Here is an 18,281-nt window from a genome sequence, read left to right on the forward strand (position 1 = left end):
GCCGCAACTAGAGAAAGCCCTCGCACAGAAACGAAGACTCAACACAGTCATAAATAAATAAATAAATAAATAAAATAACATGAATTTAAAAAAAAAAAAAATGCTTGCACAGTAAGTAGGCATCAAATGCTGTTAGTTTATCATGTTCAAAAGCTAAGATTCGATATTTTTTTAAAATAGAACATTGAGAGAGCATGCTGCCTGAAATCCTTTTTTGTGGAACGAAGTAAAGAATATATAAACAAAAACATTGTTAATGTCTCCTTAGGCAGATAATCCTCCAATTTTGAGCTGATTTTTAAAATAGCATTCCAAAAAGTCATATTCCTCAATTCTTTCTTCTATCCTCTGATCATGCCTCAATTTTCTTTATATCAGCTTGGAGTTAATTGAACATATTTTTCTTCCCATTGATAAACAAAGCTCTATTATAATTTAAACAGATTTACATATTCTAAATGATCATTTAATCCAATGTAAAGGGAATAAGTTCCCATCCTTCCTTATTATTTTTGATTTAGTTTGCATGATTTCAGGAACACACAGTTCCTGTGGGCACATGGGAGAGTAATAAATCATGCCTAGTAAAACAATACTGCTTAGGCAAAACAATTAAAAAATATAAGTCCCAGTAATAAAATTTAAGAAGCAGCTGATGAAAACAGATGTATCCTTTGTTTTGAATGAACCTCAAATTTTGTAACATGGCAAAAATTAAGGATCTACTGGACTCAGTTCAACTTTGTGCATTTGGCACAGAATGCTAAAGTAAACCCCGCCCTTGTAAAAAAAAAAACAAAACAAAAAAAATACAAGGTATAATTTTTGTACTTATAAAGCAATTATGGATTTTATTTAAATGTGGAACTTACTATGTCTTCCTCAAAGAGAGGTTTCAATGAAGTTGACTTAGGATTTAAAGTAGAAATCAGAGAATGTGAAAGGTAGCTTACTTTTATGTCTTGCTATTTGAGACAATAATGTAACTAAATAAATTATGTTTTTAGTATGATTGATTATTTTAAAGGCCAGAAAACTAAGACTATTTTTCCCTAAATAGCATTTGGTGTGGCCACATTTATGTCTGAAAACCCAAATCTCTCTTCATTTGTGCTGAGAGTTTATTTCCCAGCATCTTTTCTTTGCATTGACCCCCAAATACTTACAGACCTTAAAGCTTGTAGAGATCTATCTACTTTGAGCTTTGAACATAGTGTTATTTTGTGGGTTGATAAAGGATTTAGAGGTTCTACAGTTCGGATTTACTCTTTAAAAACTGGGGGCTTGGGAACTTAGCCTTTTAAAGGTAAATCTTTTGTGTGGGCTCAACGACTCAGAATGAATTATACGGAGCCAGAATTTCTTCTCCCACCACACCATGGTCCCCTCATGTAAATGACCTCTCATTGATTATCCCCAACAATGGTTCCACTATTTCTTTTGCTTCAATTAAGGAAACTTTTTGAAAGACCATTGGGGATTTTAGCATTGAAACACTTCTAGAGAACTCAAAGAAGCAGCCCATCTTTAACTACACAATATCTGTTTTGCAAATGTGGTATAATCACAGAATGATAGAAAAAAGTAACCACAGGTCTTCTGGCCCAATCATGGAAACCATTTTGAAGAAAGTTGTTTATTACGGGTCCAAAAAGACAGAAAAGAAATAGGAAGAAAGAAAAATGAAAGGAAGAAAGAAAGAGAAATTGTGTTTGAACCTTTTGCCAGGAAAAAAAGAAAAAGTGCTTTGTGGTCATTAGAAAAGGAACAATATGGTAAGATTTAACTCAGTTGAACTATACATCAGCTACAACTGAATTTAACATACTTTACTCATTACATTACATAATTTACTCATTATACAATTAAATACAAGATGCTTATCTTTGTTTGCACATACTTACTTTCAAAAAAATATCGCCAGGACGTTTTATTCATGGTAGCTGAGATGTAACTCCCAAAATACAAGTTAGACAGAAATACTTGGATAAATATTATTTCATTACTTATAGGGGAGAATGAAATGGAAAAATGCAGTCTGCAAATGTGACCCTGCCTGAGATTGTTGATTTCCTTAGCTAGGATAGTTTAAGTTTTTTTGCTACTTGCCCCCTATCCCGCCAATGCTCCCCTTTCTCATTCCTGGATTTTGCCTTGGGTTAATTATTTCTGGTCTCATAGCAACTATGTTTTCATTGTGAACTGCCTGACTGCTTGCTGGAGGTCAGCAGGGCATAAATAAATAAGTAAATCAAAATATGCAAACAAACTGCAGTTAATAGGATGGGGGTTTGAAGGTATGTCTGGCTGGCCAGGATGTGCTCAGAAGAGAAGGTCTGACATGTAGTAGCTTGGAGGAAAAAATTACTTTCTAAATTGCTTTCCACTCACTTGTGAGCTCACCTTTATGTAAACAGTGGAAATAAAGCAGAACAGTGTTTTAGGATTTTTACATAAGGTTGTGTTGAGATCTTGAATGGACTCATGTTTTGTCTTAGTCTATTTGGGCTTCTGTAACAAAATATCACACACTGGGTGGCTGTAAACAACAAACATTTATTTCTCACAGTTTTGGAGACTGCAAGGTCCAAGATCATGGTGTTGGCAGATTTGGTTTTTGGTTCCATGGAAGAAGGGGGCAAAGGAGCTCTCTGGAAACTCTTTAATAAGGGCACCAATCCTGTACATGAGGGCTCCACCCTCAGGACCTAATCACCTCCCAAAGGCTCCACCTCCTAATACCATCACTTTAAGGTTAGGTTTCAACATAGGAATTGTGGGGATTTAGACCATAGTATGATTTAATCTTGCCATTCCTCAGCAGAATAATAGAAGAGTCACCTCATTGTATCCATTGTTTCCATTTTATCTACTGTATGGGATATTAAAATCTATGCATTTAGCCTTTAAGGTAATTCTCACTTTCTAAAGTGGAGGAAGGTAGAATATTTCCTTCAGGAAATCTTTGTAACTTCCCATTTCCTCCCACTATCCTCCTTCCCTGACATTTAGTTTGTACTTAACAATCATGAAGGAGAAAGAGTTGGTCACCAAATAATGCTTAGAAATGTGGAGCTATCATAGAGAAGGTGGGCTCTGGGAAGTGTTTTGAAGGAGGAAAGGGACATTTGATTGAGATAGGGACCACCGTCACAGAAAATGCTACATACAGCTGAAGGAAGTTTGTCTTCAAAGAAGAAGGCAGCAGAAGGAAGAGCCAGAGAAAATGTAGACATCAATAGGAGCTTAGTATAATCCAGGGATTTCTAAAATCAACCATACTAAGTAAATAAATATTTCAGTAATGGGAGATAGTTAAGAAAGTGTTTGTCTTCCACTTCTCTGGGTGAACTGCCAGATATTTGAAACTCTATGGGATCTACATAGTGCTGAAGTTGGGAAATCTACAGTTCTGAAAACATTTTCCAGACACCTTAAATTTACTAATCTTAAATAACAACTATTTCTTTATCTACTCTAGATTTATTTATTACTTAACAAGGAATAAATTGATGTCAAGATACCCTTCTCAGTGTAATTTCTTTTGTGTTATATACATGTAGATAACAAGACTCATGCTGGTTAATGCTAAGAACTATAACATGAACATTTCAGTGTGACAGTCCATTGCTGATCAGCCAACTGTCAGATACATCTTTTCTTAGGTGCTGTGAACCAGTACCAAGTTCCCCATTCCTATTCACTACAAAATAAAATCAGGCTTACAGTTTTTGATAAATAAGGCAGAGAGCTGAAATGTTAATATCAGCTCAAATAGTATAGTTATGGCTGTGCAACAAAATTCATCTACTTTCAAGTGCTCTCCTCATATTTTTTGAGAGTACAATTATTAAAAAAACCTTTACATCATGGTGATACCATCTGTGTGTCAAATCCTGCTAGGGGTTTTGGGGATGCTTCCAGATCCTGGTTGAAAGATGATGAATTGAGTAACAAGGAAAAAAAAGAAAACTTAAGCAATAGGAAAATCTTGTATATATCCCCTATGTTATTTAAAACTGTTAATTAGGAACACTCTCCCCCCATCCTCCCCCCATTGTCACCTCATTTTCGATAGGAGTGGGGATGGGGTGAGGAATTCTAGGAATGTTATACAGGAAGCGTCAAAGCCCAGTGAAGGATCATTTCTAAGTGAAGAAAAACCAAAGCCCCTTCCAACAACACAAGAGCTGAATTTTATTTAACTTTGCACTCTCTACAGTGCCTTGCACACATCAGATGTGTGATAAATGCTCAGAAACTGTATAATAAATAATGCTTGATGTTCCCTGGGTTTCTGTTTACCCTAACATTGTCAAAGATGATCATTTTTAAAAGTTATTGATTTATTTACATTGAAACAAATGGGTCTTACAAAGAAACCTGCGGGGGTATGGCTGTGTGTGTCTATAAACATACATGAATCATGCATGCAAATACATATGTGGGCATGCCCAGACCCCCGGGGGGATCCTATAGCAGATAAGCCCTGTGGGGCCTGGATCCTTGAGACCAGTGCCTCTTACACTTTCATGTGCACACACATCACCTGGGGATCTTGTTAACTTGTAGATTCTGATTCAAGTCCCCAGTGGTGCCCAAAGCTGGGGACCACACTTTGACCACCACACAGAAAGGAGACCAACAGAACCTGAAAACCAGTAGCCACCACCCATGACGGGAACCCAATGTCTGTGATGTTCCTGGTCTTCCTCACGACCTGCCATGTCATCAGCTGCCGTCTACTAGTACAAGACCTGTACTAGTGTCCCGTCAAGTTCCAGTCTCTATGTAACAGCTGGTCAGCAAGTATTTGTGGCCCACATGCTAGGAGCCACAAATACAGTTGCAGTGCAGGGATGAGCAGTGCAGGGAAACAAGGAAATGTAAGGTATAGTGTGCCCTCTTTCAGAGGGCTTAGAGTGGGTTGGGAGTGTGTGGATTCATACACCAAGCGAATAGAAGGCAAATGCAACCAGAAGAAAGTCAGGTGCAGACTCCACATTACAGCTGTACACTCTCACATGCTCAGAGCAGGGAAGATGGTGATGGCCTGGGAAGGTATGGAAATGACTTTTTCTTGGATTGGGCTCCCCAGAAACAGACTCTGAGATGATTCATGTGCAAATCATCTATTTGGAAACTGCAGCAGATGAGTACAAGAGGAGAAGAGTGAGGCAGAGAAGGGAAACAGCTCGGAAGGGATGCCAGGAGATTCTGGGGAAAGGGTTACCTCATTCGAGGGGTGACAGAGTTGGGGTATAAATACCCCCATCATTGGTTGAAGGCTGCTAGTGGGGCTGGGGGTGATATTCGTCTCATATCCATCCTGCCATGCATGTCAGCAGGGTGGCTGGTAAAGTTGGGGAAAACCACAGACTCAGAAATGCAGATGCTGGCAGTTGAAGGGAAGCGGGAGAGAGATGGGCCCCTGGGGCAAATGGTTTGAGTTCGTTCCCTGTGGACAGATACTCCGAGAAGGGAATAACAGGACAGTTGAGAGAGGAGGCTGGGCCCTGCCCAGATAGAAGATAAGAGACCACATATTCCTCATTCTCAAAGTCAGGAGACCTCCCCAGCTACACATGCAGAGAAAGGCTCCTTGGAGGTCAAAAGGGGAGTGATACCAAGTGGCCAAACCTACACATAGGCCTCTTCCGTGGACTCCACCTTGGCTAAAAGATGTGCGCGCACACATGGGAAAATCCTGAGCTATACCAAATACGGACTCTGAACCAGGCAGATCAAAATGATCGGCCAAAGGAAACCCGGAAGAAATGCCCCATAAAAGTGATTCAAACTGCCACGAGGGCGTGACTCTCTGAGCCTGCCCGTGTGTCTATCCACACGTACTGTACTCGTTTTTCTCCTAATAAATACTTTACTTGTTTCACTACTTTCCGTCTTTGTGGGAATTCTTTTTCTGCAAAGCCGTAGGGCCAGGGCCTTGTCACTGACCGCTGGTCTAGTGGCTAGGATTCGGTGCTCTCACGGCCGCGACCCGACCTCAGTCACTGGCCGGGAACCAAAACCCTGCTTCAAGCCGCTGCAGGCCGAGGGCACCAGAGATGAGAAGGAGCTGGCTTACGCTGAAGTGATTTAAGTCTAAGGGCCACGGGCAGAGCAAGGTCTGTGCTGTAGCCTTGAAAGAGCAGCAGGATTTGAGCTGGAATTAGCAACTGCTTTATCCTCTCAACCCACCTGCTGCCAATGCCAAGCTGTCCTTTCTGATGAATCCAGGATTCATTTACATCTTAAGCTCAAGCCTAGAAGGGCAGTCGCTAAGTGGAAACTTTATGCTTTCAGTGGGGCAAGCACAGGCCTGCTTCCTCACAGACACCGGTGTAAGAAAGGCAGAAGTCCCTTCTGAAAAGAGGAGACGAGGTCTGTGGGGACCAGGCTGACCATCCTTGGGGTTCAATCCTGAGGGGAGACTGGTCAAGCAGAGGCCCCTTCTAGGCCTTGCCAAGCTCTCCCCTCACAGAGGCACAGTGAGCCCCTTGTGGATTTGGTCGGTTGGCCTAAATTACAGTTGATAATTACAAGACATGGTTGAAAATTGCTGCAACATGTAACTTTTGTAACCATTACTATCCTACATTTGTAACTATTTGTGGGGACTGTTTGTCCTTTTACCAGGCTCTTTAGTTTCTGGGGAACTCTGAGGTACACAGTATTCATTTGCTTGTCTACACAATAAAAGGAAACAAAATACTGTTCCCAGGTGACCTGGACACCAGTGATAAATAAGTTTGGAGAGAGAAGGTAGAAAACAGGAACTGTCTGCTCATCAATGAGGAGTTTCCATCATCTGGAACCAGTCTACCATCCAGCCTCATCCCTCTCCCCTCCCTCCATTATCCAAGCACTTGAAACTCTTCATGGTTTCCAGAAGGCTTTCCCCCAGCTGCTTGCCATTGCACCTGCTGTGTCCTCCCATGAATACTGTCCTCCTCCTCCCCTGACATATCCTATCATACAACAAGCCTCACTTAGAACACGCTTCCAAACTCAGCCACACAAGGTGAGTTGTTTCCTTCTTGATCCAGTTGAGAAATCAGTAGTAACAGGCACCAAGTTAAACTCTAATCATCTGTTTGTACATCTCTCTTGCCCCCCATTCACTGTGAGCCCCTCTAGGGCAGGGACCATGTCTTTCTCCTCTCTGTGTTCCCATCACCACCAGCACTGGGGTTTGCACCCAGAAAGAATCAGCGACTCAACCCTATATCATTGAGGAAGGCTATGGAAAATCAGCTCTGTTATGTGAAAGCATATCTTGTATATACTTAAAGTTTTTTTTGTTTTCTTTACACTTTGCGAGAGACTTATTAATATCATTTACAATTAGCATGTACCCTTTTTACAATATAAAAAACAATAAAGCTACTTGGCATTTTGGAAGAAAGAATCTTCCCCGATGATGACAATTCTGTAGCATGAAGTAGCTGCCGGCTGGCACCAACCAAGGCTTCCCCAAAGACACTGAACCTACCAAAGTTTTAACTAAATTCCCCACCCTTGGGGAAACTGTGGTTTTAAAGTCACAGGTCCTTCCTCTTGTGGAATGGCCCCTAGAGCCTTTAGTCTTGATTTCCAAGTTAAAGGTGCATAGCATCCATCCAGCTCCTATTTCGCAGGATGTTTTTCCACACAGTCAGGATGAGGACAGTAATGTGGTTCTCAGTTGCCTTTGTCATTCTTTTCCTTTTCCTCCTGAAAGTGTTTTTGTGGAAGGCCTGCCGGATGTCACAGAAACGCGACCTGGGCAAGCTGTGTGTCACTTCTCTACTTGAAAAGTGGCCAAGACTCTGAGCCCAGAGAGGATGTCATAAACACACCCTGGTGCTTGGCCAGCATATTCCAGCCAGTTAGGAAAACAAGGCAGAGGGCACAGGATTTCACACCCACCCTGGCAGTGGCCGCACTCCGAGGGCATGCCATTTGATTCTTCACAGGTGCAAACTGCTGGTCTCCAGCTAAGGAAAACAACTGGCCGTAGCATCCTTCCACGTACTATGAGACCATGTGCAAAGAGCAGTTTAGGGCATCTCTGTTTCCGCCACATAGGTCGGCTGCCTTGCGGGTCTGGCATAGGGCGGGGGAAACACAGCTATGGAGGGTGTGCTCCGTAGTAGTGTGTGCCTTCTAATGAGATGAGGTCCCGGTGAGGATGGGACTATTAAACTAAAATTGCTTCAGTTCGTTTACTTGAGACTTAGGTAGATGGACAAAACACATGAATGCAATTTGTCCTCTCAAAAAAGTCAAAGCCATTCCTAAAGAAGTCTCTTTTGCATGTGGACCCACATTAGGAAAGAGGGTTGTAATAACTGCAACACCCAACCAAGGGGGCTGAGACCACTTGCACGGCTCAGAGAGTCTAATGAGTGAAGAAAATAATGAAAAAAAATAAAGCCTCTGGAATTGAAGCATTCTACTTCAGTTCTTCATGGGCAAGAAAAGTCAATCTGGCCTGGATTTAATTTAAACCACTTCAGATTTACTTAATGAGAGTTTTTAAAAAAATTGCTGCAAACTTATTTGAGCTGTTTTTATAGGTGGGGAGCTGGGGACCACCTGCCCTTTATGGAAAGCAATGCACTTCCAGTGCCCCCAAGAAAACAAGGCTTATTTTAAATTATAAAAATTTTTACAAAATGTGGCTTTATTATTTTTTTGTTACTTTTATTCCCCTCAGGAATGGTGGTCTACAATATAAATATAACGCAGATATACATTCCACTCTGAGAAAAAAAATTTATATACACCAGTTATTTCCTAACAAGGAAAGAAGATACAGCCAGTCCCGCTTTATACCTTTGATGGTACATGCAGTACCTCATTCCTTTTATTTCTGTCCTTATTTTGACTTGTCCCCCACATACCCATCCATTCAGTCTCTTTCCCTGAGGCACACCACTTCCCTGTTCCTGTCTTCCCTGATTTCAGTCTGTTTGGCTCAAGTTTCAGTCTGTATCCAAATAAATGCAATGAGAAAGCCTTGGGCACCACTGAGGAAGGAATAAATTGCTGATATTTATCGAATGTTTACCATTTGCCACAAACTGTTCTCCATGGTTTAACTCATTAAATTCTCACAACAAAACTACGGTAAATAATGTTGCTATTCCTATTTTACAGATGAGGAAACTGAATCAAGAGAGGTGATGTAACTTGCTCAAGGCCACACAGTGAGTGAGGATGCAAACCAAGGGGGTCTGACTCTTAAGACCACCCTCCTAGCCACCACATTACACTGCATGGATGTCCCCACGGGCAGCAAGATCATTCATGCAATGCGTCCTTACACAGACATATCCCAGGTGGTGATCACTGCTCAGTCTACAGTGGTGAATGTTCCTCCTGGGAGCTGTACTTCAACCGGTTTGCTGCCTGCTGAGCTCTCATATATAAAAACCTCTTTTCTTTCTTTCTTTTTTTTTTTTTAAGATTTTATTTTTTGATGTGGACCATTTTAAAAGTCTTTATTGAATTTGTTACAATATTGCTTCTGTTTTATGTTTTGTTTTTTTGGCCACGAGGCATGTGGGATCTTAGCTCCCTGACCAGGGATCGAACCCACACCCCCTGCGTTTGAAGGCAAAGTCTTAACCACTGGACCACCAGGGAAGTCACTGAAAACCTCTTTTTGTGATCCACTCAACATGATTTTCCTCTGATGTCACCTACCAAGAGCCAGGATCTTTTGGAATCACAGATAGACGTGGCTCATCATATGCTTTCTGGTTAATAACGTCAGGTCTGCTGTCCAATTTATTGGACAATTTATTACTGAACATATCACAGAAGTGGGGTGAATCTTGGCATTATGAAGAGCCAGCTGTGTCCTTTACTGGACAGGGCCAAGGAAGGTACACCTCAGAGGCAACCACTCATCAGTTACCCTAGAAGTGGATAGATTTCTCTGCCCTTTGGTCCTTCTAGTTTCACTCTCCATCCAACATATGTACTTTGGATGCCAAAACACACCTGAAAATTGCCTGTGAGTCACCGTATGGCCTCCTATAGTGACACAAGTACCATGGCTATTAAGCATGCTTTCATTTCAAATTTGGGCAAAAAAAGATCCCTGAGGTAATTTGGGAGATAGAGAAAATAAGTATCTATAGGGTGTTATGTTTTGTTTTATAGATACAACTTTCCTCTGCTTGGTTTACACCAGCAGATGGGAAGATTGTGACTGCTATCAGCTGCTGAAAACAGTCTGCCCACCCAGATGGGTGCTGATTTGAAAGAAAGGCACATGTGGTATGGTTCCCCATAGCCAGCCCTGCAGTTCCTACACCTGGCTTTATGCAGGCACAGAAGGTGGGGCAGAAGTCAATTAATAACAACATGTGTGATTGATTCCAGGCTGACTCCACCCCTGAGGCTACCCTGGGCCTGACAGCCCTACATCCCCTGGAGATTCCCTCTTCCTCTTAAGGATCAAACAATGCAGTTTGCTGGAAGGCAGGCAACAAGGGAGGGATAAACAGTAGGCTCCAATCAGTCACAGACTGCACATCTCAGAAGTTGAAGCAAGACAATCAAATTGCATTGGCTTTTCTGCATTTCCAAAATCTTTTAAAATCCTAGCAACAAAAATCATCTGATACTTGGAACCCCTGAATACAGCTGAAAATTTTACTCTGGTGTCAAAGAGAAAAAAATTTTAATTAAGTCAATCTTTAGATGAGACTGGGAAATTTTTAGATGCGACTGAGAAAGAGGATCCTAGGGCCTGAGATCATTAGGGTCCTCTGGCTGTCTCATCATTAACACCCTAAACATCTCCATGTCTCATGTCCCTTTATGTCACATAGACCAAGCTCTCCACGCAGAAAACAGCTAGGCCTTTTTAGGGCAAAGTTCCTGCTGTTCTCTTTTTTTTGCAATGTCCTCCTCCATAGGCAGCCAGGAGCCCATACTTGACTCCTGCCCTCATACCCACCTGGCAATGTACTTCAGTAACTCTCTGTTTCCTTCTGCAAAGAGGCTGGAGAGAAATAACCATACACATATATCTTGCTTATTGGTTTTGGTCTTTAGGAATACGGCTCCACAAAATTTTTAGAACATTGAACAGGTTTACTCAAATTAAGCAGTTAATAGCTGCTTAGACTACTAATTCTTGGGACATCTGAATTTTAGCATTCTTAAAACTAAAAGAAGGACTTTCAAAGGCTGATATTTTAGGCATTATTTCTGAGTAAAGGATCCTGACTAACATTTATAGGTAATTGTGTCAGTCTGATCTTAAATGAAATGGAATAACGGAATCCAAGAATATCAGAGCCAGAAGGGTGGTAATCCAGTGTAAAGACATTATTTATTTTTGAGGAGAGAAAAGAGACCCAGAGAAACGAATGACTTGATGAACTGCAACAGAGACATTCTTTGTCCCCTGTCATTCTTTCTGTCCTTCTCTTTTGATTAGCTGGGCATATGGCCACCTAAATCCAGACTAGATGTTCCAGCCTCCCTTGCAGCTAGGTATGGTCATCTGCAGCTTTGTTTTATTTAGCCAATGGGCTATAAACAGTAGGTTGTGTTTGACTGTCTGGAAGAGTTCTTCTTCCCTTTCCCCTTCCTACTGGCTGAAATGTTGACTTGATGGGTGGAGAGGAGTAGCCATCTTGGACCATGAGATAGAAGCCCTGTGCTCTTTGGTGTGCTCAAGGATAGGAGAGCAACAAAGGAGAAGGGGCCTGGGTTTCTGAAACATGGAGTTCTAGACTGACTGCCTTCTAGACTTCTTTATGTGCAAGGGAAATAGATGTGTATCTTTGTTTAAACCATTGTTTTTTTGAATTTTTGTGTTACTCTTGACCACATCTAAACTGCTATATCAGTAGTCTGGAAAAGTTTTAATTGATTAGCATGACTTGATGGAGGAGGGCAGGATGGGTGATGGACAAGGCCTGATTGATCCTTAGTCTAAAAGATAAAATACTTTAAATATGTTATGTCAAGGGATCTCAAATACTGATCCACAAAATGCTGCATCAGAATTACCCTGGCAGACGTGGGGGAGGGGTGTCTCATAAATCCAGATTCATGGGTCCCTTTCCTGGAGGTTTTCATTTAGTAGGTATTCTATGGGGCCCAAGAACTTATTTTGTTAAAAAAGTTCCTAATATAGTCCTGATATCCAGATACATTTGGAAAGTATTTGATCTAAAATTGCTCTCTGCTGAGGAGGTGAATCAGAAGCATTAGAAAAAATTTTTTTCTCTCCCAAACATAGATGCCTCCATGGGCACATGAGAATGAGAGATAGAGATAGAGATAGAGAGAGACAGAGACAGAGACAGAGAGAGAGAGATGACAGAGACAGAGACGAGAAAATATTCTGATATTCTGAATTTTGAAATAAGTGATCCCTCAGGCTCTTTGGACCCTCCTCACCTTCTCTCTGTACTCACCTGGAGTCACATAAATGTCACCTAATAGTCCATTCTCTCTCAAGTTAGCCTTGGTTCAGATAAACCTACAGTGGCTAGTGTTTTTTGTTTGTTTTGTTTTGCTTTGTTTACAGATTACATTTTCTATGGGAGGTGTAGTCACTTTCAATGTGCATTACTACACATTAATGAATCATAAATGTATTTGTGACAAAAAGAACTACCACTTAAAGATTCCAAGGCCTTGCACATCAGAGGCTGAATATTTTGGTCCATGCAAAAATTCGCAATGTCAGCAGATTCAGTCAAACAGCTGTTGGTTACAGTTGGCCTAAAAGCACTTGTGCATAACAGCAGGTTCTCCTGGCAGCAAAGGCGATGGGCACAGAAACTGTTACCAGAAGGCAGATCATGGCAGGCAGGAGACATTCCAAACAGCACTGAACGGAAAGGGATTATACTAAGTAGCACGTCAGTACCGAGTAATCCTTTTACAAGAGCCACTGTCACATTCATAAATACACACTGCTTGGGAGACCAGTTCTCCCACCTTCTTCTGGGAAACTAGAGGAGTAAGGCCCTCAACCAGGAGGAAGCCTGGCATTCACCAGGCTCTCCACAAATCTCAGCAGAAATCAAACAAAACAGATTGCTAAACTTGGTGAACTATGAAATCTCTTTTAAGAGTTGTACAATTTTATATTTATCTAATAGCAAACTACAGTATAGGTAAGTGGGTGAAAGTAAAAGCTTTCCTCTATCAATTATATATTTGCTTTTATTTTTAAAAGATAAAAATCCTAAATCCCAATATGAAATCATCAGACAGACATGCATGTGTGTGCATACATGCATGCACACACCCTTCAGAACTTTAATTTCTGGAAATTCTTTCTTAGTTGCCTAATCCCCACAAGCTCTGGTGGCATCCTGTCGTCCCTTCTGAAAGATTTTATTATGCAAATATTTAGACTAGGACTTTTAAACATCCATGAATGTTTATTGCACTCTCCCAAATAACATCATGCAGAGGGCTCAAAACATATTGAGTCCAGACACTTATTGACAGGATAGCTATGGGTTCTCATTAATAGGCAGTCTCTGAGACCTAACTCTGTGTTTACTGATGGTCTCCTGATTGACCAGAATTGCAACCAGAAATGAGATGAAACTCTTTTACTGGTTGCTGTTATTATAAAGTGGTCTTGAATCTGTCATAGTGCTCTTTCCATTGTAACCCTTCGCCTTCCTCAGTGACACTCCAGCAATGAAATCCTCACTTCCTGAACCTTCCACATAACCCTGCTACAATGTGCCCTTGATCCAGAGGCTGCTGTCCATGAAAAAGAAAAAAAAAAAAAAAGAGAGAGAGAGAGAAAGAAACAAAACTCTCAGAAGTCTCAGGACAAATTTGTAGGTCGTAGAGCTCCTATGGATTAAGTGCCAATGGAATTTAGGGAAATGAAGAGAAAAAAACCCATACTTACTTCATCCACATGCCCAACAGCTCCATAGATTCTTGCCATTTGTCCAATGAGGTAAGGGAATCTCTCAGCAATCTCTTTCAGCATTGGAAGAAAACTGTTCAAAGCCACTGGCTCGTAGCCTGCTATCTCTATGAGGATGCTTAGGATGATGTCGTTATGGGTCGAATCCTTCAAATGCCCGATTAGGAAAGGAATACACTTCTGAACCACCTACAGAAAGAAAGGAGAAGAAGAGGGAAGAAAGAGAAACAAAGAGGAAATTAAGTCAGAATCAATCTAATATTTTTTGTATTCAATCTGAACTCAACACATTCTGAGATTATTACTCTTGTTGGAACTCAAACAAATCTCCCAAGTCTGAAATTTAAAATTTACAATAAAATTTCAGAGGCTTCAGTTCCTTTTGCTTCCTCTTTAAATCTGCACTCTGCCATTGAAGAGTAAAGGTTGCAAAATGCTTAAATGCTTCTATTTGTAAGTCAAGTTTTGATGTGTTATGTCCTTATCGGTAGTGTTACATTTCCTCCAAACCACCCTGAAAGCTTCAATTTTTTATTTTTATTTTATTTTTGGTGCTCATATACAATAGAGTTTTCCTAAAGACTCACGGAAAACATTATCAAGTAGTGTTTTCAGAAATTGGTTGTGCTGTCCATTATCAACTGTGCTGCATATATTAAGAAGAATGAATTTGACCACTAATTAAATTGAATCGAAAAGCATAGATGGCATTAAAAATATTTACTGAATACCTACTATGTACCCAGAATACCTAGAGATTCCTAGAAGTTAGGGTACTGGCCAAAATTTTTAACATGGCCTACATACTCAGTCCCTACTTGCCTACTCCTTAGACATCATCTTGGACACAACCACCTTGCTCTCTCAACTTTAGTAACAATGGCATTTTTTTCTCTCTCAAATTCCTCTCACCATAGGACCTGTGCACATATTATTCCCTCTCTGTAATAAGGTCTTCTCCACTACCTCATTTCATCAGTTAACTCCTAATTATCCATAGACTATCAGAGAGTTTCAATTTAAAGGACAATATAAGTATGTAAGAGATCCTTGACGATGACTTTAATCAGAGCCTTCAAACTGGAGAAATATGGTGTGGAAATATTTAATAATAAAAGTAAGAAAGCAGGAAAGAGCTCTTCTATTTTCTTCAATTTTCCATTTGGATCACAAAAACGTAATACGATAAAAAATTATTAAAGTAAAATAATTTCTACCATATTCTCAATATCCTAATCTTTCTTTCTTAATTTTTAATGCTTTTATCAATATAAAGATGCAATAATTTGTATTAAGGAGAATGTGACTTTTTTGTGGAATAAAGTCTCTATGTTAACACATAGACACATTGCATACTGACGATTTAATGAATTGTTTTGTCTGCTAAAATAAAAGAATTAGAAAGGACAACCTGTGGAAAACTGAACAAAGAAGTACAAACTATTTACCCATCCATACTTCTACTATGCTTATTTCTTTTGTTTGTTGTTGGTTTGCTGTTTTGGTAAGGGAGATTTGAAATGTAGATTCCAGTATTAAAACTGAATCTGATGCACAGCTCAATCTGCTGAACTCACCCCCTGCCCAAAACCTGCTTTTCCCACCTCTCTAGCCCCAAGTGTCTTCTTTCCCCATAAATGACACAATCATCTGACTGCTCAAGCCAGCAGTCTGGGAATCATTCTTGACAACTGTTTTTCCCTTATCAGAAGCTTCATCCAAGCAATCACCAAGTCCTATTGATTCCACCCCCCAAGTATCCCACAGATGGGTCCACTTCCCTCCATGTCCATTCATCTATCCATTCATTCATTCACAAATATTTATGAAGTCATTCCCATTTGCAAGGTACTATTCTAGGTGCTGGAGTTAATGTTTCTAACAAGTCTGACAGGTTCCTGCCTTCATGGAATAATTCACTGTCTAGTAAAGGAGATACTTAGTAAAACAAATAGTTACAAAAGAAATACATAATTATAAGTTTTAATAAATGTCACATAGGGAAAATACAGGGTGCTGTGAGACACAGTCCCAGGGCCCTGATTTAGGCTGGGGGTCAGGGAAGTCCTCTCAGCAGGGACATTTAAGCTGAGACACTGATCTAGTCACCCTGCATTTGGGTTATTCCAACAGCCTCCTAACTGTTCTCCCTGCCTTCAGTCTTGTCCATCCAATACCTTCTCGACCTTGTGGCCACAATGGTGACCCTCTCCTGCTTAAAATACTTCACTAATTTCTCATTGCTCTCAAGCCAGAGGTTCACTATACCTTTTCTGAACTGACTCCTATCCATCTTCTAGACTTAGCTCCTTACCCACCTATTCTACTGTCTCCCCATCCAGATCCCATCACATAACACACTTCCACCATGTTGGATTTTTAAAAAATGTTCTTGACCTGCTAAGTTTTCTCTTGTGTCTGGAATTTTACTCATGTGATCCATTCTGCCTGTAGTTCTTATTGCCCCAAATTTCCTGGATAACTCCTTATCATTCTTGAGGCTTCAGATTAGCTATTATTTCTTAAAAGATCTTCCTCAACTCCTCTTCTCTTCCCCTCTCAGTCTCATGTCCCTGCTAAAGCTCCTACCCTCACACTTCCTTCTCATTGCTGTTCTAGTGTCTGCCTTGCAGACTGATTGAAATCTCTACAAGGTCAAGAATCATTTCCATTTTGTACCTATGAATGTATACTCAATGCCTAGCACAGAGTCTGGCCTGAAAGTGAGTCAATAAATATTTAAGGAACAAATAAAAGGCAGATCTAAATGATTTTATAGGGTAGTTTTTGGATAACCCCAACTCCCACCCCACACCATAGTACTTGAGTAGTTGTACATAATGTTTAAACATATATACTACCATGTGTCATATACAACCTAACTAATAAGGACATAAAAGAAGATAATTTTGAGATCGCTAGGATCATCCTGTGTATAAATTTAAACTTGATATTCATATCCAGTACTTGCGGAGAAAAGGACAGGGCTAGTTTCTGGTCAATGGCACATATGAATGAACAGTTCAGTAAAGGCTGCCTGTGCATTGGGGTCGACCGTATGTCCTTTGGGAGAAACTATGAGAGGTCCCTGGCACCTATGGCAGAAGTGTCAGCCAGCTGCGCCGGGTCAGGGCAGCATACTTAACCTGAGGCTTTTAGAAATGGAAAATGCTTACACATTTCCTGCCCCATTCTACAGAATTCCATTTCCTAGTCCTTACTCTTCATGTCCTATCCCTGGAACACCAAGGTCTCTGTCACACGTGCTTCCAGTCATGACAATTTTATTTAAACTCCAGCCATACATCCCAAGCCTATAAAGAAAATTTTAAAAGGAAAAGAAAGAAAAGGGGAAAGGAAGAAAGAAAAAAGAAGAAAGGCAGGCAGGCAGGCTCAGGCAAATATATACTCCTGGGCAGAGCTGAATCCATAGAAGGAGCAAAGAAAAGAGAAGCCCTGAATAATGTGAATAATAATAAAATGTGAATAATGTGAATGAGTAAAGGCAGACATTTCTTGAAGTTTATCACTCACATTTAAGGGAAGTGGTGCTTTGGGCTTTAGATATTCTGGGATAAGGAGAGATTATATTTTCCAAACACAGGGCATTTCCTTAGATTGGTCTCTTCATGGTGCCGCATTGGAGCCGTTTCATAACTCAGAGAAAGCCTTCTTTGGCTGAGAGCAGAGCAGCCACTAAGGTAACATACATGGCTGGCAAAGAGCAAGCTAACACGGCCTTTGTTTAGGCCACAAGCCCCACACCATGGACTCTGAAAGAGCTTCCAAACTGACCTCCTAGCCTCAAGACTTTTCCCCTCTCTTCAGCCTCCTCACTGCCTAAAACTTCATCTGCTTATGTCAAAGATTTCCCATGGGGCATGGCCGGAATCCCAATGCCACGGCATTCCAGGGTCTTCACTGATGGGTATATCTGCTGCCTCTTCCTCGGTGAACCCTCTGAGCCAGCAACATGCCACTGACCACCCACAGTGGCTTGAATACAGAGAAAACTCATACTTTCAAAGCTGATCTCAAATAGCTCTACTTCTGGGAAGCCTTCCCTCCAGCCTGCTCTAACATACACAGAACCTGAAGCTAGAGAACAAGGGAGGCCCCCAGACCACACACTGAAATATTCTGCAGTCTTGTACAGTGTTCTATCTTCTTATCTGACACATACACCTTTATAACAATCTGGGAGGCTTGATTTGAATTTAGAATTTTTGGCCCCTGTAGAGGGAACAGGAAGAAATGACCCTTAGTCCCCATCTCTTGCCCCTCCCTTCTCTTCCTACCCCTGGCTTTGCCCTCAAGGAGTCTCCTATGCATATATGTGGATACCCCAGCCCACATATGCAAG

General features: G+C 40.9%; 1 protein-coding gene across 5 annotated transcripts in view; it reads right to left on the reverse strand.

Moving 5' to 3' along the window:
* Nucleotides 1-18,281, reverse strand: part of VEPH1 (ventricular zone expressed PH domain containing 1) — a 122,949-nt gene that overhangs the window by 29,108 nt on the left and 75,560 nt on the right. For all 5 annotated transcript variants that reach the window (XM_057545991.1, XM_057545993.1, XM_057545989.1 and 2 more), the window contains exon 6: nucleotides 13,898-14,107. In XM_057545991.1, coding sequence (XP_057401974.1) covers nucleotides 13,898-14,107 — 210 coding nt within the window. The remainder of the gene's footprint in view (nucleotides 1-13,897; nucleotides 14,108-18,281) is intronic.

Source organism: Balaenoptera acutorostrata, chromosome 4, assembly GCF_949987535.1.
Source record: "Balaenoptera acutorostrata chromosome 4, mBalAcu1.1, whole genome shotgun sequence".
NCBI lineage: Eukaryota > Metazoa > Chordata > Mammalia > Artiodactyla > Balaenopteridae > Balaenoptera > Balaenoptera acutorostrata.